General features: G+C 38.8%; 1 protein-coding gene across 1 annotated transcript; it reads left to right on the top strand.

Annotated features, from left to right (window-relative positions):
• The first annotated feature begins 479 nt into the window (after positions 1-479).
• Positions 480-10,702, top strand: LIN7C (lin-7 homolog C, crumbs cell polarity complex component). Its single transcript, XM_003919937.4, has 5 exons — positions 480-546; positions 5,881-5,999; positions 6,246-6,317; positions 8,075-8,284; positions 8,784-10,702. Exons 1-5 carry the CDS (start codon positions 510-512, stop codon positions 8,937-8,939), a joined length of 594 nt encoding a protein of 197 aa, XP_003919986.1. The 5' UTR covers positions 480-509; the 3' UTR covers positions 8,940-10,702.
• Positions 10,703-18,548: the final 7,846 nt, after the last annotated feature.

Raw genomic sequence — 18,548 nt, 5'->3', positions numbered from 1 at the left:
AACACGTGGATTTTTAAATTTAAAGCAACACTGTCACAAATTGAGAATTGACAACATGTCATTACACACTTAATTGCCACCGAATCCCAGAGTTTAAAAATTGAAAGCACCTAAGTTCTCGTTGTACAGATGCGGAAATTGAGGCCGAGAGAGGGTAAATGAACAGTCCCGGGTCAAGATCAAGGTGGGACTAGAATCCACTACTTGACTCCTCTGCGTGGAGCCAAGGGTTCGAAGGGGTTAGGATAAGGGAAGCCCAAAGCAGGGAACAGAGTCAGGAAAGCAGCTCCTTCCGACTCTAGGAGGCCGCGGAAAGAGCAGAGCCAGGCCAACCTCAAAATCTGCAAGCCCTGGTACCCTTACCCTGACGGCGGCTACGAAAGCCCCGGCTACCCTCCTGATCTCGCGATACTTACCGGCGCGCACTTCTCCGGCTTCCGGTAGGCCCCGCCTCTCCACCTCAGCCTTTCTGTCGTCATTTCCTGTGGGTCTGTAGGCTAAGGGAGAAGATGGCGGCGCTAGGGGAACCTGTGCGGCTGGAGAGGGGTGAGTGCAGCCGAAGCTCGGCGGAGGTGGGCGGTAGGGTTGAAGAAGTGCTAGGTCGCTGGAGGGGAGGAGGGGCGACCCAGGCTTTGAGATCCGGAGCCAGGCTGTCCCTTGCGCTGGCGCCAGAGGCCGCCGATGTCTCTGCCTGGCTCTAGGAAGGACGCTTACGGTCTTTCAACTGATACTCAAAGCCTTCCTCTGTTAACACGCACTGCCCCGGGGCACAGCACAACTAAACATAACCTGCCAGCTTCGCAGACACACGCCGCACACGCGCTCCCTTGGTGGGTACAGCATAAGCAGCATTCGGAGACCCGTCCCCCTGAAAAGCAAACGTCACACACCCAGTTCGCACAGACTACATTCATTGCCTGTACAACACGAGAACGGACACACGGTACAATTCAACAGATTCAACCTCCCTTCCCCCTTGTTTACACACAGACTTCATTACTTTCTCCACAACCTCACTTGTATTTGGGTTGGGGTATTTGCTAGCTTCTGTGCCCTTCCCAGAAATGGAGAGGTTGCTTTAAAAACAATCCTACTGACTTGGTCTTGGGAAGGAGGTTACATAAGTAAGCAGAATAGTGGTAGATGCTAAAACACTTGCAGGTGCAAGGCTTTCAATTTCTTACAAACCCACAGTTGCAAACTGGTTGGTTGATTCTTCCTAGAGCAGACTGTCAAGAAAAATAAAGCCTCCTCTGCTGAGTACTTAGAGATAGAGAAGACTGAAAATAACTGGCTATGCGCCTACCAGATTTCCAGCATTCCAGCGTTTCACTCTGTCCCTAAATCCTTTGTTTCAAACAATTTCAAGCATGCTTTTCATACACCAGCATTAGAAGTCATTGATAGGAGTTAAGAAGCAAGAGTAAATATTTTGAGTTCTGGTGGAAAAAAAAAAGAGTGTAGGATAGAGACTAAAATTATATTGCACATATTAACATTTGCAGTTACAGTCTGAGCGTTACTATTGTTCCCTAAGAAAACACATTTTTAGAATTACTGTACTTAGAAAAACCTCATTTCCTAATGCCTCCCCACAAACAAATGTGCACTTAATATTGCTGATTTGCTCTTTATAGTGTTCACCATTTGGAAGCGTCATAGTAAATGAGATTCTTTCCCTTAAGCCTATTAAAACGTCATTTTAGACAGGACTAGCTACTCTGGGAACAGACTGACATCTTTCTCTTAAGCACAATGGCATTGTGTTTTATAGATGGGAGCAAATCTGTCTGGTGTTAATATGAGTAGGAGTTTTTCTTTGAAAGCTAGTTGTAAGATTCTAACATATTGGTGGTCTTCCCCCCGGAGGCAGAGTCTCACTCTGTCAGAGAGGCTGGAATGCAGTGGCGCGATCTCACTCACTGCTGCCTCCGCCTCCTGGGTTCAAGCAATTCGGCCTCAGCCTCCCAAGTAGCTGAGACTACAGTCGCACTCCGCCACGTCTGGCTATTTTTTTGTATTTTAGTAGAGACCGGGTTTCACCATATTGCCCAGGCTGGTCTTGAACTCCTGAGCTCAGGCTATCCACCCGCCTCGGCCTCCCAAAGTGCTAGGATTACAGGCGTGAGCCACCGCGTCCAGCCGGTTTTCTGTGTTTTTAAATGCAGCACAAAATGTGGAACTCATGTGGCAATTAGTTTTGATAGTCATGGCTTTGTTTTGTGCTGTTACAGGCTTGTTTTCCTTTTCTGTTCTTCGGTAAAGGCTCAGCCCCTTAGAGGGATGAATTGCAGTCAACCCTCCATATCCATGGGTTCCACCTACATGAATTCAACCAACTACAGATTGAAAATACTCAGAGAAAAAAAATCCTGTCTGTACAGAACGTGTACATTTTTGTCTTGTCCTTATTACCTAAACAATGTGGTATGGCCTGGCTCACACCTATAACCCCAGCTATTTGGGAGGCTGAGGTGGGTGGATCACAAGGTCAGTGGATCACGAGGTCAGGTGTTCAAGACCAGCCTGGTCAAGATGGTGAAACCCCTTCTTAATTAAAAATACAAAAAGCCGGGTGTGGTAGCGGTTGCCTGTAATCTCAGCTTCTTGGGAGGCTGAGGCAGAGAATTGCTTGAACCCAGGAGGCTGAAGTTGCAGTAAGCCAAGATCGTGCTACTGCACTCCAGCCTGGGCGACAGAGCAAGACTCCATCTCAAAACGACAACAATGACAAAAATAATGTTATATAACAACTATTAACATAGCATCAGATATTGTAAGTAATCTAGAGATGATTTAAAGTATGGAGCATGAATATGCATAGGTTATATGCAAATACTACATTTTATATCAGAGACTTGAGCATCTGCAGATGTTGATATCTGTGGTATCCGAAGAAGGGCCTAACATCCCCCATGGTTATCGAGACAACTGTACTAGTGGTTGTCATTTAGCAGCTAAACTATATTTAGAATTCTTTTTTTTTTTTTTTGAGACGGAGTTTCGCTCTTGTTACCCAGGCTGGAGTGCAATGGCACGATCTCGGCTCACCGCAACCTCCGCCTCCTGGGTTCAAGCAATTCTCCTGTCTCAGCCTCCTAAGTAGCTGGGATTACAGGCACGCGCCACCATGCCCAGCTGATTTTTTGTATTTTTAGTAGAGACGGGGTTTCACCTTGTTGACCAGGTTGGTCTCGATCTCGCGACCTTGTGATCCACCCGCCTCGGCCTCCCAAAGTGCTGGGATTACAGGCTTGAGCCACCGCGCCCGGCCTAGAAGTCTAATTCTTAATTAGAATTCTAACAGACTCTATTAACAAACACTCCCAACAGTCCTACAGTAGAAAATCCTACAGTACAGTTACAGTTCAGTACCTGATCACATATGATGATTTAGAATCCATTCTAAATCATCAAAATATGATTTTAATGAAACACAAAATTTGAGCACATGTTAGGTACAGTTTAGATTTAGTCAAAAGCATTTTACTTTTTTCCATTTTTTTGTTAACTAGAAATTTTTATATGGCTTACATATTATAACTTTATAAATCAAAATGATTGATGAACGAACAGTCTTCATTTATTAGTCATTCTGGTAATGGGAAATCAGAATGGTGAAGGTCTGTTTGTTTCCATTGCATTTGATTAATTTTTTAAGTTTAAGCCTGCTTTATCTCAAATTTAAAAATCTGTTTTCTGGCCAGTCCATGGTGGTTCACGCCTACAATCCCTGCACTTTGGGAGGCTGAGGTGAGCAGATCACTTGAGGTCAGGAGTTCAAGACCAGCCTGACCAACATGGTGAAACTCCGTCTCTACTAAAAATACAAAAATTAACCGGGCGTGGTGGCAGGTGTCTGTAATCCCAGCTACTCAGGAGACTGAGACAGGAGAATCATTTGAACCCTGGAGGCAGAGGTTGCAGTAAGCCAAGATTGTACCACTGCACTCCAGCTTCGGCAACAGACGAAGACCTGGTCTCAAATAAATAAGTATCTTTACTGCATGTATTCATAGTTTTTTGTCTGCAAACACAAAGATGGCCACACTATATAAAGAAAACTTCTCAGCCAGGCGTGGTGGCGTATGCCTGTATCCCCAGCTACCTGGGAGACTGAGGCTGGAGGATCGCTTGAGTCCAGGAGTTCTGGGCTGTAGTGCGCTATGCCGATCGGGTGTCTGCACTAAGTTCGGCATCAATATGGTGAACTCCTGGGAGCAGGTGACCACCAAGTTTCCTAAGGAGAGGTGAACTTGCCCAGGTTGGAAACAGAGAAGGTCAAAACTCCCGTGCTGATCAGTAGTGGGATCGCACCTGTGAATAGCCACTGCACTCGAGCCTGGGCAACATAGCGAGACTCTCTCTTTTTAAAAAAAGAAAAAAAAAATTCCTGTTCTTCAATATAACATGAAATCAGGAACTTCTTCCATTTAAGTCAAAAGGAAGCAAAGCAATAATAAAATACTGGGCACTATAGCACCTGGGGTACAAAAACAGTTTTTGGGGGAAAAAAAAAATCAAAGTAGAGATAGTTAACAGTGTTATAGCTGACCTCCTGAATCTTCTAAAATGTCTCAATTAATAAAACATGTATGCTGACACTTCTTAATGAGAATTCCCTAACATGCTTCATATATTTGTATAAATGTATGCAATCTTAGTTTTTTGTTTGTTTGTTTGGGATACAGAGTTTCACTCTTGTCAACCAGACTGTAGAGCAGTGGCACAATCTGAGCTCACTGCAACCTTTGCCTCCCGGCTCAAGCGATTCTCCTGCCTCGGCCTCCCAAGTAGCTGCAATTACAGGCGCCCACAACCATGCCTGGCTAATTTATTTATCTATTTATTTAAAGTAGAGATGGGGTTTCACCATGTTGGCCAGCCTAGTCTTGAACTGATCTCAGGTGATCTGCTCACCTCAGCCTCCCAAAGTGCCCGTATTACAGGCATGAGCCAACATGCCTGGCCAATATTTCTTAAGATTAATTGGTACCAGTGTAACATAACATTTTTGCTTGCTAAGCCCTTTTTTATGTATTCTGTGGTTCAGTCATTAATTGAGCTCATAACTCTTCTTCATTACTCCTATATGGAAGATACTGTTATTTCCATTTTACAGTGAAAGAAACTGAGACATAAGGAGGTCATATAACTTGCCCAAGGTCACACAGGTAGTATTGAGACCAGATTGACAAAGCTAATTGTTTTTATTTTTCTTTTTCGTAAACATGGGTTTTTGAGCTTGTTTGAATTAACAGTGTTAATTAAGTTGAAAACAAATGAGTTTATTTCATTTGTACTGCTAGTTTTATGCATTTTTATGGTTGTTTTCAATGTGTCCCTGCCACTAACTGCATCTGCTCTTGAATGGTTATCTACCTATTTATCATGTTTCCTTTGAGAAATGAAGAGTGATTTTGCTAGCTTATAGTGACTTGCTTTGGTTACTAATAATGATAATTAGTCAATAAATTTTTATTGACTGGTTTCTGAAAATATCACCAGCTTTTCTGAAGCAGTACAGTGTTCATCTATCTGTCACATTTGAGTCACCATCCTTTCCGATGACATTTGATATTTTGTATTCATTTTGCCTTTGTTTCTCCAAGGTCTTATTTTCTAAATTTTATGCTTCTGGAACTTCAGTAGTTTTTCTTATCTCTCGTAAAATTTAGTGTTCTTACATTTTACATTCTCATCCTCTACATGTGTACACACGCATAATCTCCTCCCCACCAAACTGCAAATTCAGTGCTTTTTTTTTCCCCACTATTGTATATTATTAGCCCTTGAGGAATGAATCCTAACTGCTACACTGTTACATAAGCATTGAGAAAACCCTTGGAGAAAATTATCTGTGTGTGTGTTTAACTCTAGATATTTGTAGAGCAATTGAATTATTGGAAAAACTACAAAGGAGTGGAGAAGTACCACCACAGAAACTTCAGGCTTTACAAAGAGTCCTTCAAAGTGAGTTCTGCAATGCTGTGAGAGAGGTGAGCAAACTTCATTAAAATTTGCTAAAAATTTGAGTTAATTAGGTCAGATAATACTCTAAATTTGGCTTCAAAATTTCTTAAAAACTTTAGAAAACATTAAAACCAGTCTCTCTCATTTTTTGAATTTCTGATAGAAAAAACATAAAGATGAATAACTTTGCCTAAAATTTTAACTCATTCATTAACTTCACAGAGATCTTAAGCGTGGTGTATTCTGAGATGTGATAACTTTGGGTTTTACAGGTATATGAACATGTCTATGAGACTGTGGACATCAGTAGCAGTCCCGAAGTGAGAGCAAATGCTACTGCAAAGGTAAATTTTTTTTGTTTACCAAAAGTAAGAATTCTTCATAAATTAGAAGTTCAAAATACGCAATTATTAAATTCATAGTAAACTTATTTTGAAGAGTAACATGTATCTTTAAAGCTACACCAAATTTCTTAAGTACTAAGAAATAAGACGTTTGTTTTTATTGGTATTACATAAGCTACTTTATGTAGTTTAGATAATGCATTAGAAATATACTTGCACTTTGGGAGGCCGAGGCAGTTGGATCACGAGGTTAAGAGATCGAGACCATCCTGGTCAACATGGTGAAACCCCGTCTCTACTAAAAATACAAAAAATTAGCTGGGCATGGTGGTGCGTGCCTGTAATCCCAACTACTCAGGAGGCTGAGGCAGGAGAATTGCCTGAACCCAGGAGTTGGAGGTTGCAGTGAGCCAAGATCACACCATTGCACTCCAGCCTGGGTAACAAGAGCGAAACTCCATCTCAAAAAAAAAAAAAAAAGGAAAAAAGAAATATGCTTGCACACAATATGTATCGTGTAATACATAATTGTGTTGCATATATTATATACAATACTATATAATATTATCAGAATCTATTCGAAATTCTAAGACATGAATTACTATCCTCATCTTATTAATGAGGAAGCATGAAGATTAGGTTATTTGCCCCAAACCACACAAAAAGCATACGATAGAGCTGGGGTACTTCCCCGGGTTGATTTTTGCTTTCTTCTTTACATTATGTGCATTTGTGTGTCATTGTTTTCCTCAAATAATTCAGATATTGACCTCAGTATTCATGACAGTTGGTTTGAACAGGGTAATATCAGCAGTTGGTAACTTAATCATTAGCAGATAATTCTTTATGGATAGTTATTGGCTCACAAAAGGAAATAATTGGATTCTTTGTTGAATACAAATACTTAAAACTTTTGGATGTAGGAAAGACCAGAGAAACTTGGTTTTAATCGCTGAGTTGTGTGACTTTCACAGCCTGCTGAATTTTTGAGCCTTAGTTCCATTATCTGAAAAATGAGACCTTTTTCAGAGCTTTGAAGATAACAAGTATTCAGTAAATCTTGGTTTCTTTCCTTTTCTCTATTTTTGTGATCCATCACCAAAAAATGAGATAATTACCGTTAATCTCAACTTTGTAATTAATTTGGATTAGTCTAAATTTGAGCCTTAAAAAAGATATGGCTCTGTGGGGATTTTTAGTTGTGACTAGTTAAAAAAGGAACAAAACATTCAGATTGGCTATATGTACCCCTCTTTTTCACAATATTGAGTTATTTCTTGACATCTTAGTTATTTAGTATGTAGTACAAATAGTATAGAAGCCAAAATGATTACATATAAGGACAACTCCATGTCGATTATATGGGTAGGTTGTGTCCTGCACAAAGGCTCCCGAAAGGAGTTGGGCGATCCAGACCTAAAGCTCAGGGCTGCTGGCATGCTGGGGGAGGGGTTTTCCTCCTCACCATATACAATGTCCATCTGCCCAGCAAGTCTGCTGCCAAGCCCTGTGCATATGGGACTCTGCAAAAGACTGGGCACTGCATGGCTAGGAGTGACCTGAAAAATCGTAATATTTCCTGTGTTAACTCAGAATTAATTACTCATTTGTCATCTCTAAAGTGCCATCTGTTTAGCTTACCTTCTCAGAATCACCAGTGAATTTGTGAGCATTCAAACATCAAAAATATGTGCTCAAAAGTAAAAGGACCGAGGTAAATAAAAGTCATATTTTTAATACACAAAACTTCCTTTCAGGCTACTGTTGCTGCATTTGCTGCTAGTGAAGGACATTCTCATCCTCGAGTTGTAGAGCTACCAAAAACAGAAGAGGGCCTTGGATTCAATATTATGGGAGGCAAAGAACAAAACTCTCCGATCTATATATCTCGAATAATTCCAGGTGGAATTGCTGATAGACATGGGGGCCTCAAACGAGGAGATCAACTCCTCTCTGTTAATGGAGTGGTAAGGATGAAGTTATTTCTATTTGTAGTGATCTGCTACGACCACCTGGGGGCATATTTGAGTTATAGGAGAAACCTAAGAAACTTGTGGTTTAGAAATGCCTTGAGGAATGTAATCCTTTTTTTTTCTCAAAGCACTGTAAGTGTATTTTGCAGTGTGAATTAGCAGTGCTCAGTGTAATTTTTAATGACATAAGCTCTTCATTAAAGGCAACATTAAATTAGAAGCCTACCCTCATTTTACTTTTATAAAATAGCAATTGCTTGATGTACTGAAATAATAAGGCATATAGGTTGATATACTAATTATTTGAGACTTAAAGCCAGAATATGATGTAAGAGAGGATTTCATATATTTTAAAATGGTAAAACAGGATTATTTTTTAGTTTTATAGTGTTGGAATAATATAACATTAAAACTTTCTTATATATATTTTAAACATTTTTGCATTTTGAGTTAATTTCAAAACCTAGATATTAGTGTCTTTTTTTTTCCCTAGAGTGTTGAAGGAGAGCATCATGAAAAAGCCGTAGAACTGCTGAAAGCTGCACAAGGAAAGGTTAAATTAGTGGTGCGATATACACCCAAAGTCTTGGAAGAAATGGAGTCGCGCTTTGAAAAAATGAGATCAGCAAAACGCAGGCAACAGACCTAATACATTTCAAAACTTGATATTTCATTTTGCATTTTAGCTAGAGATGTTTTCCTTGTGACTTACTGATGGCTGCAATGCCAATGATTGTAAAAACAAACAAATTTATCATGAAAATTCTCCTTGCCATTTTATAAATGCCTATTTTAACATCATTTATGGTTCCAGAGATGCATACTCTTTTTTCTGACAAGAAAAAGTAAAAGGTGATGAGGGCAATTCTGTCCTACTGTTTTTACAGGCCTTTTTCAAATGCAGATTTTGTCATAAAGTTGTTATAGATTTTTTAAAATGCTTTTTTAATATTAAAATGTACTTTTACATTCTTAATCTTTTTTTAGAAAAGAAAAGTTTTCTTCATTTGGCTGCTGATTTAAAAGTACAGTTCTCCAATTCTTTTTTTGCTTACTCTGTTTTTTTAACCTGTAACATTTCTTTACAGTTTTCCAAGAAATTAAACCTAACAGTCTCACTTACAGCAGTTCATTACACTGTCAGTGTTAACATCATTGCTGCATTTTGTACTTTGAACACACACATAATATATATAACCAGTGGTACATCATGACTCAGCACAGTGCAAGTTTTTTTACTTTTACTTAAACATAATATATAATGGATATTCATTTGTACTGATTTTTAAAAGTAAGTTTTTAAACATTGAAACAATCATTGCTAAAATATGTATTCTTAATATTTGAGCACTGGGACAAAAGGATGTAATTAATAGCATTACTGATTACATCCCTATTTATATTCAACAATATATCAAATTACAAATGCAAAACAGGTTCAGATTTCATCTCTTGCAATTTTTTTTAAATGCTTTTCATTTTTATTTTAATACACAGTATTTTCCCTATATTTTGGTCCTTCCATTCCTAGAGACGAACCAGTAATTTTGTGGTGGGAAGTAGCTGAAGTAAAGAAAAAGTAATACCTTTGACCTCACTAGCTTCAAGAGTATACATTCTTACTAGCTCAGTTTAAATAATTGATTTTAAGTAGGAAGGAGAGAGAATATATTTAAGATACATAGAAATTATGATGTGATGTATTCATGAGAATCTTGTAGATTCCATCAAAATAGGAACTCATCCTAAAATTGTTGGATTTAGAGATGCAACTTTTATTATTCAAATATGGGAATTTGAGAGATATTTTCTTTCATTGGTCCACTGGATGTCACCATTTTACTAAAAGGCAGCTATTAGTGCGTGACTGTCGCTGAGGTCTTAAAGACTGAAAGTTGAGGTTCATTTTCTGTCACAACTTACAGGACTATTTGTACTTTAAACAAAATTTAAGTGACAAATGTTAAAAGATAATGGGTTGAAAATATGTAAGCAATTTGGCATCATTATTAACCCTGTATTAAAAAAGTGGGCATTTTGTAACATTCCTTCAGGAAGAATAGAAATGTATGCTTTTATCTGCATGTTTGTGATCACTGTGAGTCTCAGATAATTATTCCAGTTTTCAATGATTTTTCAAAATAAAAGTCAATCAGCATTGTTATTCATCATTTAGGTATTGAACACTGGATTGCATGGTTGAATGTGTCTTTAATCCACTACAAAATGTGCTTGTTATTGATAGCATCATGTTGTTAAATTGTATATTTTCAAAATTAATTGATGTTTTTAAAATGTTGAGACCAAAGTAGTATAGAAGTATGGACTTAATTTAATTGTAAAATTATTAGAGGTATTTGTTGTAGAGCTTTATATATTAAAGAGAGGTATTGGTGCATATAAAAACAGTAATATTATTGTTATGCTTGTATTCTTGCATTTCAGGGTAAGTAAATCCTGAAGAAATCTTATTTTAGTATAGCTACAGCTGCAGTAGCTTTTAAGGATGTGTCAACATTTCGTTATAAATTATAGCTTCCTGGTTTGGTGTCTCAGCTGTTTCAGAACTTTCAGCCAAGTTAAATCTCTTTTGGTGTTGAAACTTTTAGTAAGTTGAGTAAGCTATTTTTTTTCCTACAGTGATCCACAATCTGTTCTTTGTGTGGGTTGACACCTATTTATAATTCTTAAAATAAGGGTAGCTCAGAGGAACCAAATACAGTTGTTTAGCTTGCTGCTTTTGAGTATGGGTAGCACTGGTTTGTTTTCATTAATGCAGTTTTCATAATGTATCCCGTAATTTTAAATCTTGACCATAGAAAAATATAGTCATTCATTGGCAAAGATGTACAGTGGTGGTTAAGTGCAGTGAGGAAATGAAGGGAATTTTTATCTTAGAAGTGGTTGATTCATGAATAAAACTAGGTACACAGTAAGTGTATGATATAGATGTTTGATTTGTAAATTACAAATATAAATTATCACCACTATTTCCATTTATTTTCTTGATATGTCAAAATGTATTGACTTAATTCTCAATCTTACCTACATATTAGAAAGCCTGGCAGAGCTTTAAAAAATTGATACCTGGGTTCTTCTATCCCATAACAACTAAATGAAAATCACTTTTTTTTTTAAAGCTTTTCAAGTGGTTTTAAAGGGCACCTAGAGTTGAGAACTCATTATAAAATGATCTGATTACACTGGACACTGTTTTGGACGTATCAGAATAGAACAGTTCAATTTGCAGCTACTGAATAATTAATTATATTTCTTAGTTGTTTTTGTTTGTTTGCTTGTTTTTTTAAGAGACAGGGTCTTGCCTTGTCTCCCAGGCTAGAACACAGTGGCATGATCATAGCTCACTGAAGCCTGAAATTCCTCGGTTCTCAAAGCATTAGGATTATAGGCGTGAGCCACTGCACCTGGCTGAGTAATTTCTTTCTTTGGGAAGTAATTACAGTCTTATCTTTTTTTTTTTCTTTTTAAAAAATAAAATCTACCAGTAGTTTAAAAGTGATATTTTAATGTCTGTCATCATTCTGCCCCCTTTGCCTTTAAAAGTTACAAAAATACGTGATTGTTACTTGAGAAAGCATGTTTAAAAATTGCAGATGAGAAATATTGTCGTTAATAATTATGTGCTGTCTTAATGTGCGCACTTCATTTGTTAGTATAATATTAGATTATAGTAGCCTAGTTCTTTAGGATTTGATGATTCGATTTTATTTTGTTTTATTTTTTGAGATGGAGTCTCGCCCTGTCGCCCAGGCTGGACTGCGGTGGTGCGATTTCAGCTCACTGCAACCTCCACCTCCCTGGTTCAAGCGATTCTCCTGTCTCAGCCTACTGAATAGCTGGGACTACAGGCGTGTGCCACCACACCCAGCTAATTTTTTGTATTTTTAGTAGAGACGGGGTTTCACCATGTTAGCCAGGATGGTCTCGATCTTCTGATCTCGTGATCCACCCACTTCAGCCTCCCAAGGTGCTGGAATAACAGGCATAAGCCACCACACCCGGCCTCAAATATGTTTTTCAAAAATATCATTATCCTCCTAAGATTTTTAAGTTCTTTTGCTCAAGTACTTAAGTAATTTGGCTCAAGTACTTTGTCTACAATTAAAATGGGTATTATAGCATTTAATAGAAGAAATCGTTATGGATTATGAGAAAAGAATATCAGCATGACCTGATGTAGACTTAAAAGACTACATGTTTGTGAATATTTTATAATGTGGAATGATCATTGAAATATCAAGCATTCTAGTAATTGTATTTCCTGAATAAATGTATGTTTATGAATTTTCTAACTTACATTTTGTTGTGTCTTCTGCCAACAATCTGGTTTTATAATTTTTGTCTAAAGTTTGCTAGTAGTGTTTCTTCAAAGATTATTCCAGTTATGGTTAAGTAGTGGGGAAAATCAATTATTAATTTTCAAAAACTTTCAGACTAATTTGTATTGACTTGGTTTTTAAAAATACTGGCAAATGCTATGCTTCTACTTTTGAAATTGTGGTAATACCCAGAATGGATGTAAAATAACATTTTTTCAATAGATGACTTCATTTATCAATTTAATTCTGATTTTAAGTCTTATTTAAAATAGATTTGTATGAGTTATGTCCTTATTCTTTGGATTTGAAAAATGTTGATGTAACTACACAATAGATAATATTTGTGAAAGCTATGTATAAAATAACTTTTACATAAGGTAAAAGCGTAATTCATGGTGGCTCCTGAAATGAAACTTTGAATTTCTATATCTTCCTTTGTCTTTCATAAAATTTAACTAAAGAAAACATTTTCTTGTGTTACTTCGAGAGTGGCAGTATGACGTGATTGAGAGCACAGATTTTGAAGCCCAACAACTCTGGTTTGAATCCTAGTTTCACCATTACTGTGTGTCACCTTAGGCAAGTTGCTTAATTTCTTTGTGCCTTAGTTCCCTCATCTGTCATCGGTAATAAGAATGCCTTTAAGTGTCAAACCATTTTCTGTAAGGCCCTTAAAAAGGTACCTGGCATAGTAAATACTATTTGTGTTTGATTTTGTTCATGTAAAATAGCTTCCGGACCTTATGAGCTACAGGAAATAATTCTGGTCAAATAATTAAAATTAGCAAGTTTTTACTTTAGATGTTTAGAAAACATAACCTTTATGTTTGAAAACTTTAGAAGAATATGATTCATAAGAAATTATCAAATTTCTATTTTGATTAAAGAGTCAGAATTTTTAAATTGGAGCTTTGAGGGTTGAGGCCACATTCAAATGAAAATCATTGGAAAGTAAGTCCAAGTAAGGATCTGTTAAATTGAAAACACTGCGAGAAGATGATCTAGGTCTGGAGACAGTGGAATGCTGGAAAGTACAAGGCATCACCATCATTAACTTCAAACAGGTGTGGCAATGTGCCAAGCAGCCAAGGAACAGTAAAAGCGTTTAGTGTTAGGACTCCTTTCAAAACTTTACTAGACCAGAGTATCCATTCTCTAAATTTTTCGATTTAGGTTTTGTTATAGTCAGTATTGTTAATTATTTTTATTTTAATATAATGAATTGGTGATTCATATTTTGTACATTTATTTACTAGTGGCAGATAATCTCCCTGATGAAAACCTTAAGATTTACTTTACATAGCAAAAGGTAAATTCATACAGAACCCATTTTTCAATTTTATTTTTTGGATTTTAAATTTTAAAGGTTCAAGTTACGTCAACAACAAGGTATGTCTTAGACCTCTCTTAATTCTCATGAACTACAGAGATGTATTTTGGATACCAAAATACGTATATTTAAAATCACCAAACATCCAGATTTGGTGTTTTGGGACCAGGTGCAGTGGCTCACACGTGTAATCCCAGCACTTTGGGAGGCCAAGGCAGGTGGATTGCTTGAGCCCAGGAATTTGAGACCAGCCTAATGACCTCATTTTAATTGGATTACCTCTGTAAATATCTTAATATAGCAAAACTGTCTCTACTGAAAATACAAAAATTAAGGCCAGGCATGGTGGCTCACACCTATAATTCCAGCACTTTGGGAGGCCGAGGTGGGTGGATCACTTGAAGTCGGGATGTCCAGACTAGCCTGGCCAACATGGCGGAACCTCATCTCTACTAAAAATAGAAAAAATTAGCCATGCATGATGGCCTGTGTGTGTGTAATCCCAGCTACTCAGGAGGCTGAGGCAGGTGAATCACTTGAACCCGGGAGGTTGCAGTGAGCCAAGATTGCACCACTGCACTCCAGCCTGGGTGACAGTGAGACTCTGAATCAATCAGTAAATAATAATACAAAAATTACCAGGGTTTGGTGGCATGTTCCTGTAATCCCAGCTACTTGGGAAGCTGAGGCATGAGAATTGCTTGAGCCCAGGAGGTAGAGGTTGCACTGAGCAGAGATTGCACAACTGCACTCCAGCCTGGACAATAGAATGAGACCCTGTCTCAAAAAACAAAAAAAGATTTGGTATTTTTAAAGTTGTCTCTGAGAAAGTGTGGATGAGTTCTCGTTTTAACCAATAGGTATACAAATTTTAGCCATTGCATCAGGTAAGTTTCCTGTATATGACAGTTACTGAAAGTAATTCATTTTATCAGAGGGTATTAAAAACCCAAAACTAATACTGTGTTTTTTATTTGGCAAAGAAATATAATCAAACCATGAACTAGGAAAGTTATTACTGGTATCTCTTATTTGATGTAATTTTGAGCCCAGACTTTAAATGCTATCTAACCTTTGTGTTTTACAGTGTTATGCGGTTGAACTGTCTTCCCCTAAAAAAGATAGGTTGGAGTCCTAACCCCCAGTACCTCAGAATGTGACCGCATTTGGAGATAAGATCTTTACAGAGGTAATCCAATTAAAATGAGGTCATAGGGTGGGCTCTAATTCAGTATGTCTAGTGTCCATAGTTTTTATAAAGCTGGGAGAGATTTGGACACACACAGGGAGAACACCATGGGTAGTGGAAGGCAAAGATTGGGGTGATGCTTCTACAAATCAAATATTGAAGATTGCCAGCAAACTACCAGAAGCAAAAAGAAAGGTATGAACCAAATTCTCCCTCACACACGAAAGGAGCCAAGTCTCCTGACACCTTGATATCGGACTTAACAGCCTCCAGAACTGTGAAACAATAATTTTCACTTTAGCTCCCCAGTTTGTGGTACTTTCTTACTCCAGCCCTAGAAACCTAATACATGAGAGAATCTACCTTTCAGTGGCATCACTACCAAAAATGAGTACAAATGCAAAATTAAATGTGGGTTGTCCAATGTGTGATAAAAATCTTCCAGTAGGAGTGTCAGTGACTAAGAAAAAATGCGATTTCTGGCCCTTGGGGACGAGGAGAATGCTGATTTCTTTGTCCTCGGTGGTTGTAATTCGTCCTTGGACACCTGTGTAACTGTGTAACTGAGCTTGTGCCTCCATGATAGCCCCCTGGACTCAAGTAACTAAGCACGTAGCTGTTTCTTCACTTTCAGTTGTCAGGTACTGCATGGCTGCGTCTTTCTCAACTCCAGGACTTGCTGGGAGTTGGCATTGCCAGGGCATTGTCTCCTTCAGCACTGAGAAGTTTCTGCAGCAGACCCTGCTCCAGCTGGAGTGAGATGAGGATTTGTCTTTGACTTGGGGCATTTCAGCCTTTAAAGGTTTGTACAGGCTCCTTATGATCCAAGGGCCTGGTACCAAGCACTAATTCAACCAGAACTGATCGTGTTGCTCCCTTTCTAAAACTCTGCATTGTACTTAGGATAAACTCCAAATACCTTGCCATGACCTCAAAGGTTCTGTGTAATCCATGCCCTGCTTCCTCTCGGGCCTCATCTCAGTCTACTGCCCTACTTGTTTTGCTCCACAGCCTATTCCCTTACTGGAAGGCTTCCCTCTGCTTCTTCCACTAACTGGCTGCCCCTCATTCAGGTGTCAACTGAAGTTGCCTTGCCCGTTAAGGTCACCATCTAAAGGCTGATTCCTCCTCTAATATAGCCACACCTTGTTTTTGTTTTTGTTTGCTTGTTTTTTGAGACAGAGTTTTGCTCTTGTTGCCCAGGCTGTAGTGCAATGGCATAATCACAGCTCACTGCAACCTCCATCTACTAGGTTCAAGTGATTTTCCTGCCTCATCCTCTCAAGTAGCTGGGATTACAGGCATGTGCCACCATGCCCAGCTAATTTTGTATTTTTAGTAGAGACGGGGTTTCACTATGTTGGCCAGGCTGGTCTCATATTCCCAACCTCAGGTGATACATCCTCCTTGGCCTCCCAAAGTGCTGAGATTACAGGTGTGAGCCACTGTGCCCAGCCAACACCTTGTTTATATTAACATGCTTAATTGTGTCTTTTCCATTAGAATTTAAGTTACATGACAGGAAGAAGGACACAACTGTACCACAATTACTTAACACAGTGCCTAAAACATGGAATGATGACTCATTATACCTTGTTGGATTGACTGGTTTTCCAAAATTCCACAGGTAAATCAAAAACTTACATTGAAACTATATAAAAATGATGTATGTAGAAAGTAGGCACAGACTTTATCAACTGATCTTGGTGTTAGATGTCCTGGAAAGGATCAAAATAATAAAGGGGCAATACCCTTGGCAATCTTTTATTACCTCACTCCATCAAAATGCCAAGTATCATTTGTGGAGGACAACAGTGAAGGTTACTTTCATCTTTGATGTAAAACTGTTTCAACTAATAGTAATAGTAGCTAAAATTTGTACAGTAACACCTGATTTTTAAAAATAGAACAAAGATTTTCTTTCTTCAGTTATTGCAACAACCAGAATTAAATGAAGAATTGTGCACTTCTAACCAAGACCTTGTTTTTAAAATGTCTATTGTGTAATTTTAAATAACAGGGTTGAATGCAGTGACTCACACCTGTAATCCCACCCCTTTGGGAGGCCAAGGTGGGCAGACTGTTTGAGCCCAGAAGTTCAAGACCAGCCTGGGCAACATGGTGAAACCCTGTTTCTACAAAATTTAGCCAGCCATGGTGGTACTCACCTGTAGTCTCAGCTACTGGGGAGGCTGAGGAGAAGAATCAGTTGAGCCTGGGAGTTCAAGGCTGCAGTCAGCCCTGATCGTGTTACTGCACTCCAGCCTGGGTGACAGAACAAGACCCTGTCTCAAAAAATAACAGCAATGACATAGCGTAATGGAAGAAACACTGAACTTCTGTTCTAATCCTTCTACTTATGCTGGGCGTGGTGGCTTAAGCCTGTAATCCCCGCACTTTGGGAGGCCGAGGTGGGTGGATCACGAGGTCAAGAGATCGAGACCATCCTGGCCAAGATGGTGAAATCCGGTCTCTACTAAAAATACAAAAAAAAAAATTAGCTGGCCATGGTGGCGTGCGCCTGTAGTCCCAGCTACCCTGGAGGCTGAGGCAGGAGAATTGCCTGAACCTGGGAGGGGGAGGTTGCAGTGAGCCGAGATCGCCACTGCACTCCAGCCTGGTGCCTGGTGACAGAGCAAGACTCTGTCTCAAAAAAATAAATAGTCCTTCCACTTAACATATGATCCTTAAGTCCTAATTTTCTTGATTGTGTAATAAGGGAGGTTGGTAGTTTCCAATCTGGTTTCATTTCTTTATTCCTTAGAAAAGTCCTCATTTCAACCAAAGCCTAATGTATTTAACTACGCTGGTTCAAGAAGCCTGTCCCCTTCACCCCTCTTCCCATGCTGCAGCCAGGAGTATGTCTGAACACAGTTTGAAAACGTTTGTCCTAGAGCAGGAGACCCCAACTCCATGCTGAAGATCTGATAGGATCTGGTAAATCTGTTAGGGACCAGGCTACACAGCAGAAGGTGAGTGGTGGGAGAGTGAGCATTACCGCCTGAGATCTGCCTCCTGTCACATCAGCGATGACAGTGTTAGATTTCCATAGGAGCATGAACCTTATTGTGAACTGTGCATGTGAGGGATCTAGGCTGCCTGCTCCTTAGGAGAATCTAATGCCTGATGATCTGAGGTGGAACAGTTTCATCCTGAAACCATCTCCATCTCTCTGTAAACCACCGCCTCTCCCCACCACCCTGTGGAAAAAATTATCTTCCACAAAACCAGTCCCTAGTGCCAAAAAGGTCAGGGACCACTCTGAAGTCCATTCCTGTCCTAAAAGTTAAATGATGTTAGCATGCAATTGGTTTGATGTGAATTATTTTGTATCATGTGATGACATATAAACTAGTTTATGCACAAAGTGGGTATTTGTTGAAATACTGATAATCATGC

Source organism: Saimiri boliviensis, chromosome 6, assembly GCF_048565385.1.
Source record: "Saimiri boliviensis isolate mSaiBol1 chromosome 6, mSaiBol1.pri, whole genome shotgun sequence".
NCBI lineage: Eukaryota > Metazoa > Chordata > Mammalia > Primates > Cebidae > Saimiri > Saimiri boliviensis.
Note: the sequence above shows the minus strand (reverse complement) of the source record. Positions and strands in the feature narration are given on the sequence as shown.

Coding starts and splice junctions, on each gene's coding strand:
- LIN7C (XM_003919937.4), top strand. CDS start 510: ATGGCGGCGCTAGGGGAACCTGTGCGGCTGGAGAGGG. Junction 6,000..6,245: donor TCTGCAATGCTGTGAGAGAG/GTGAGCAAACTT, acceptor TGGGTTTTACAG/GTATATGAACATGTCTATGA. Junction 8,285..8,783: donor TCCTCTCTGTTAATGGAGTG/GTAAGGATGAAG, acceptor TTTTTTCCCTAG/AGTGTTGAAGGAGAGCATCA.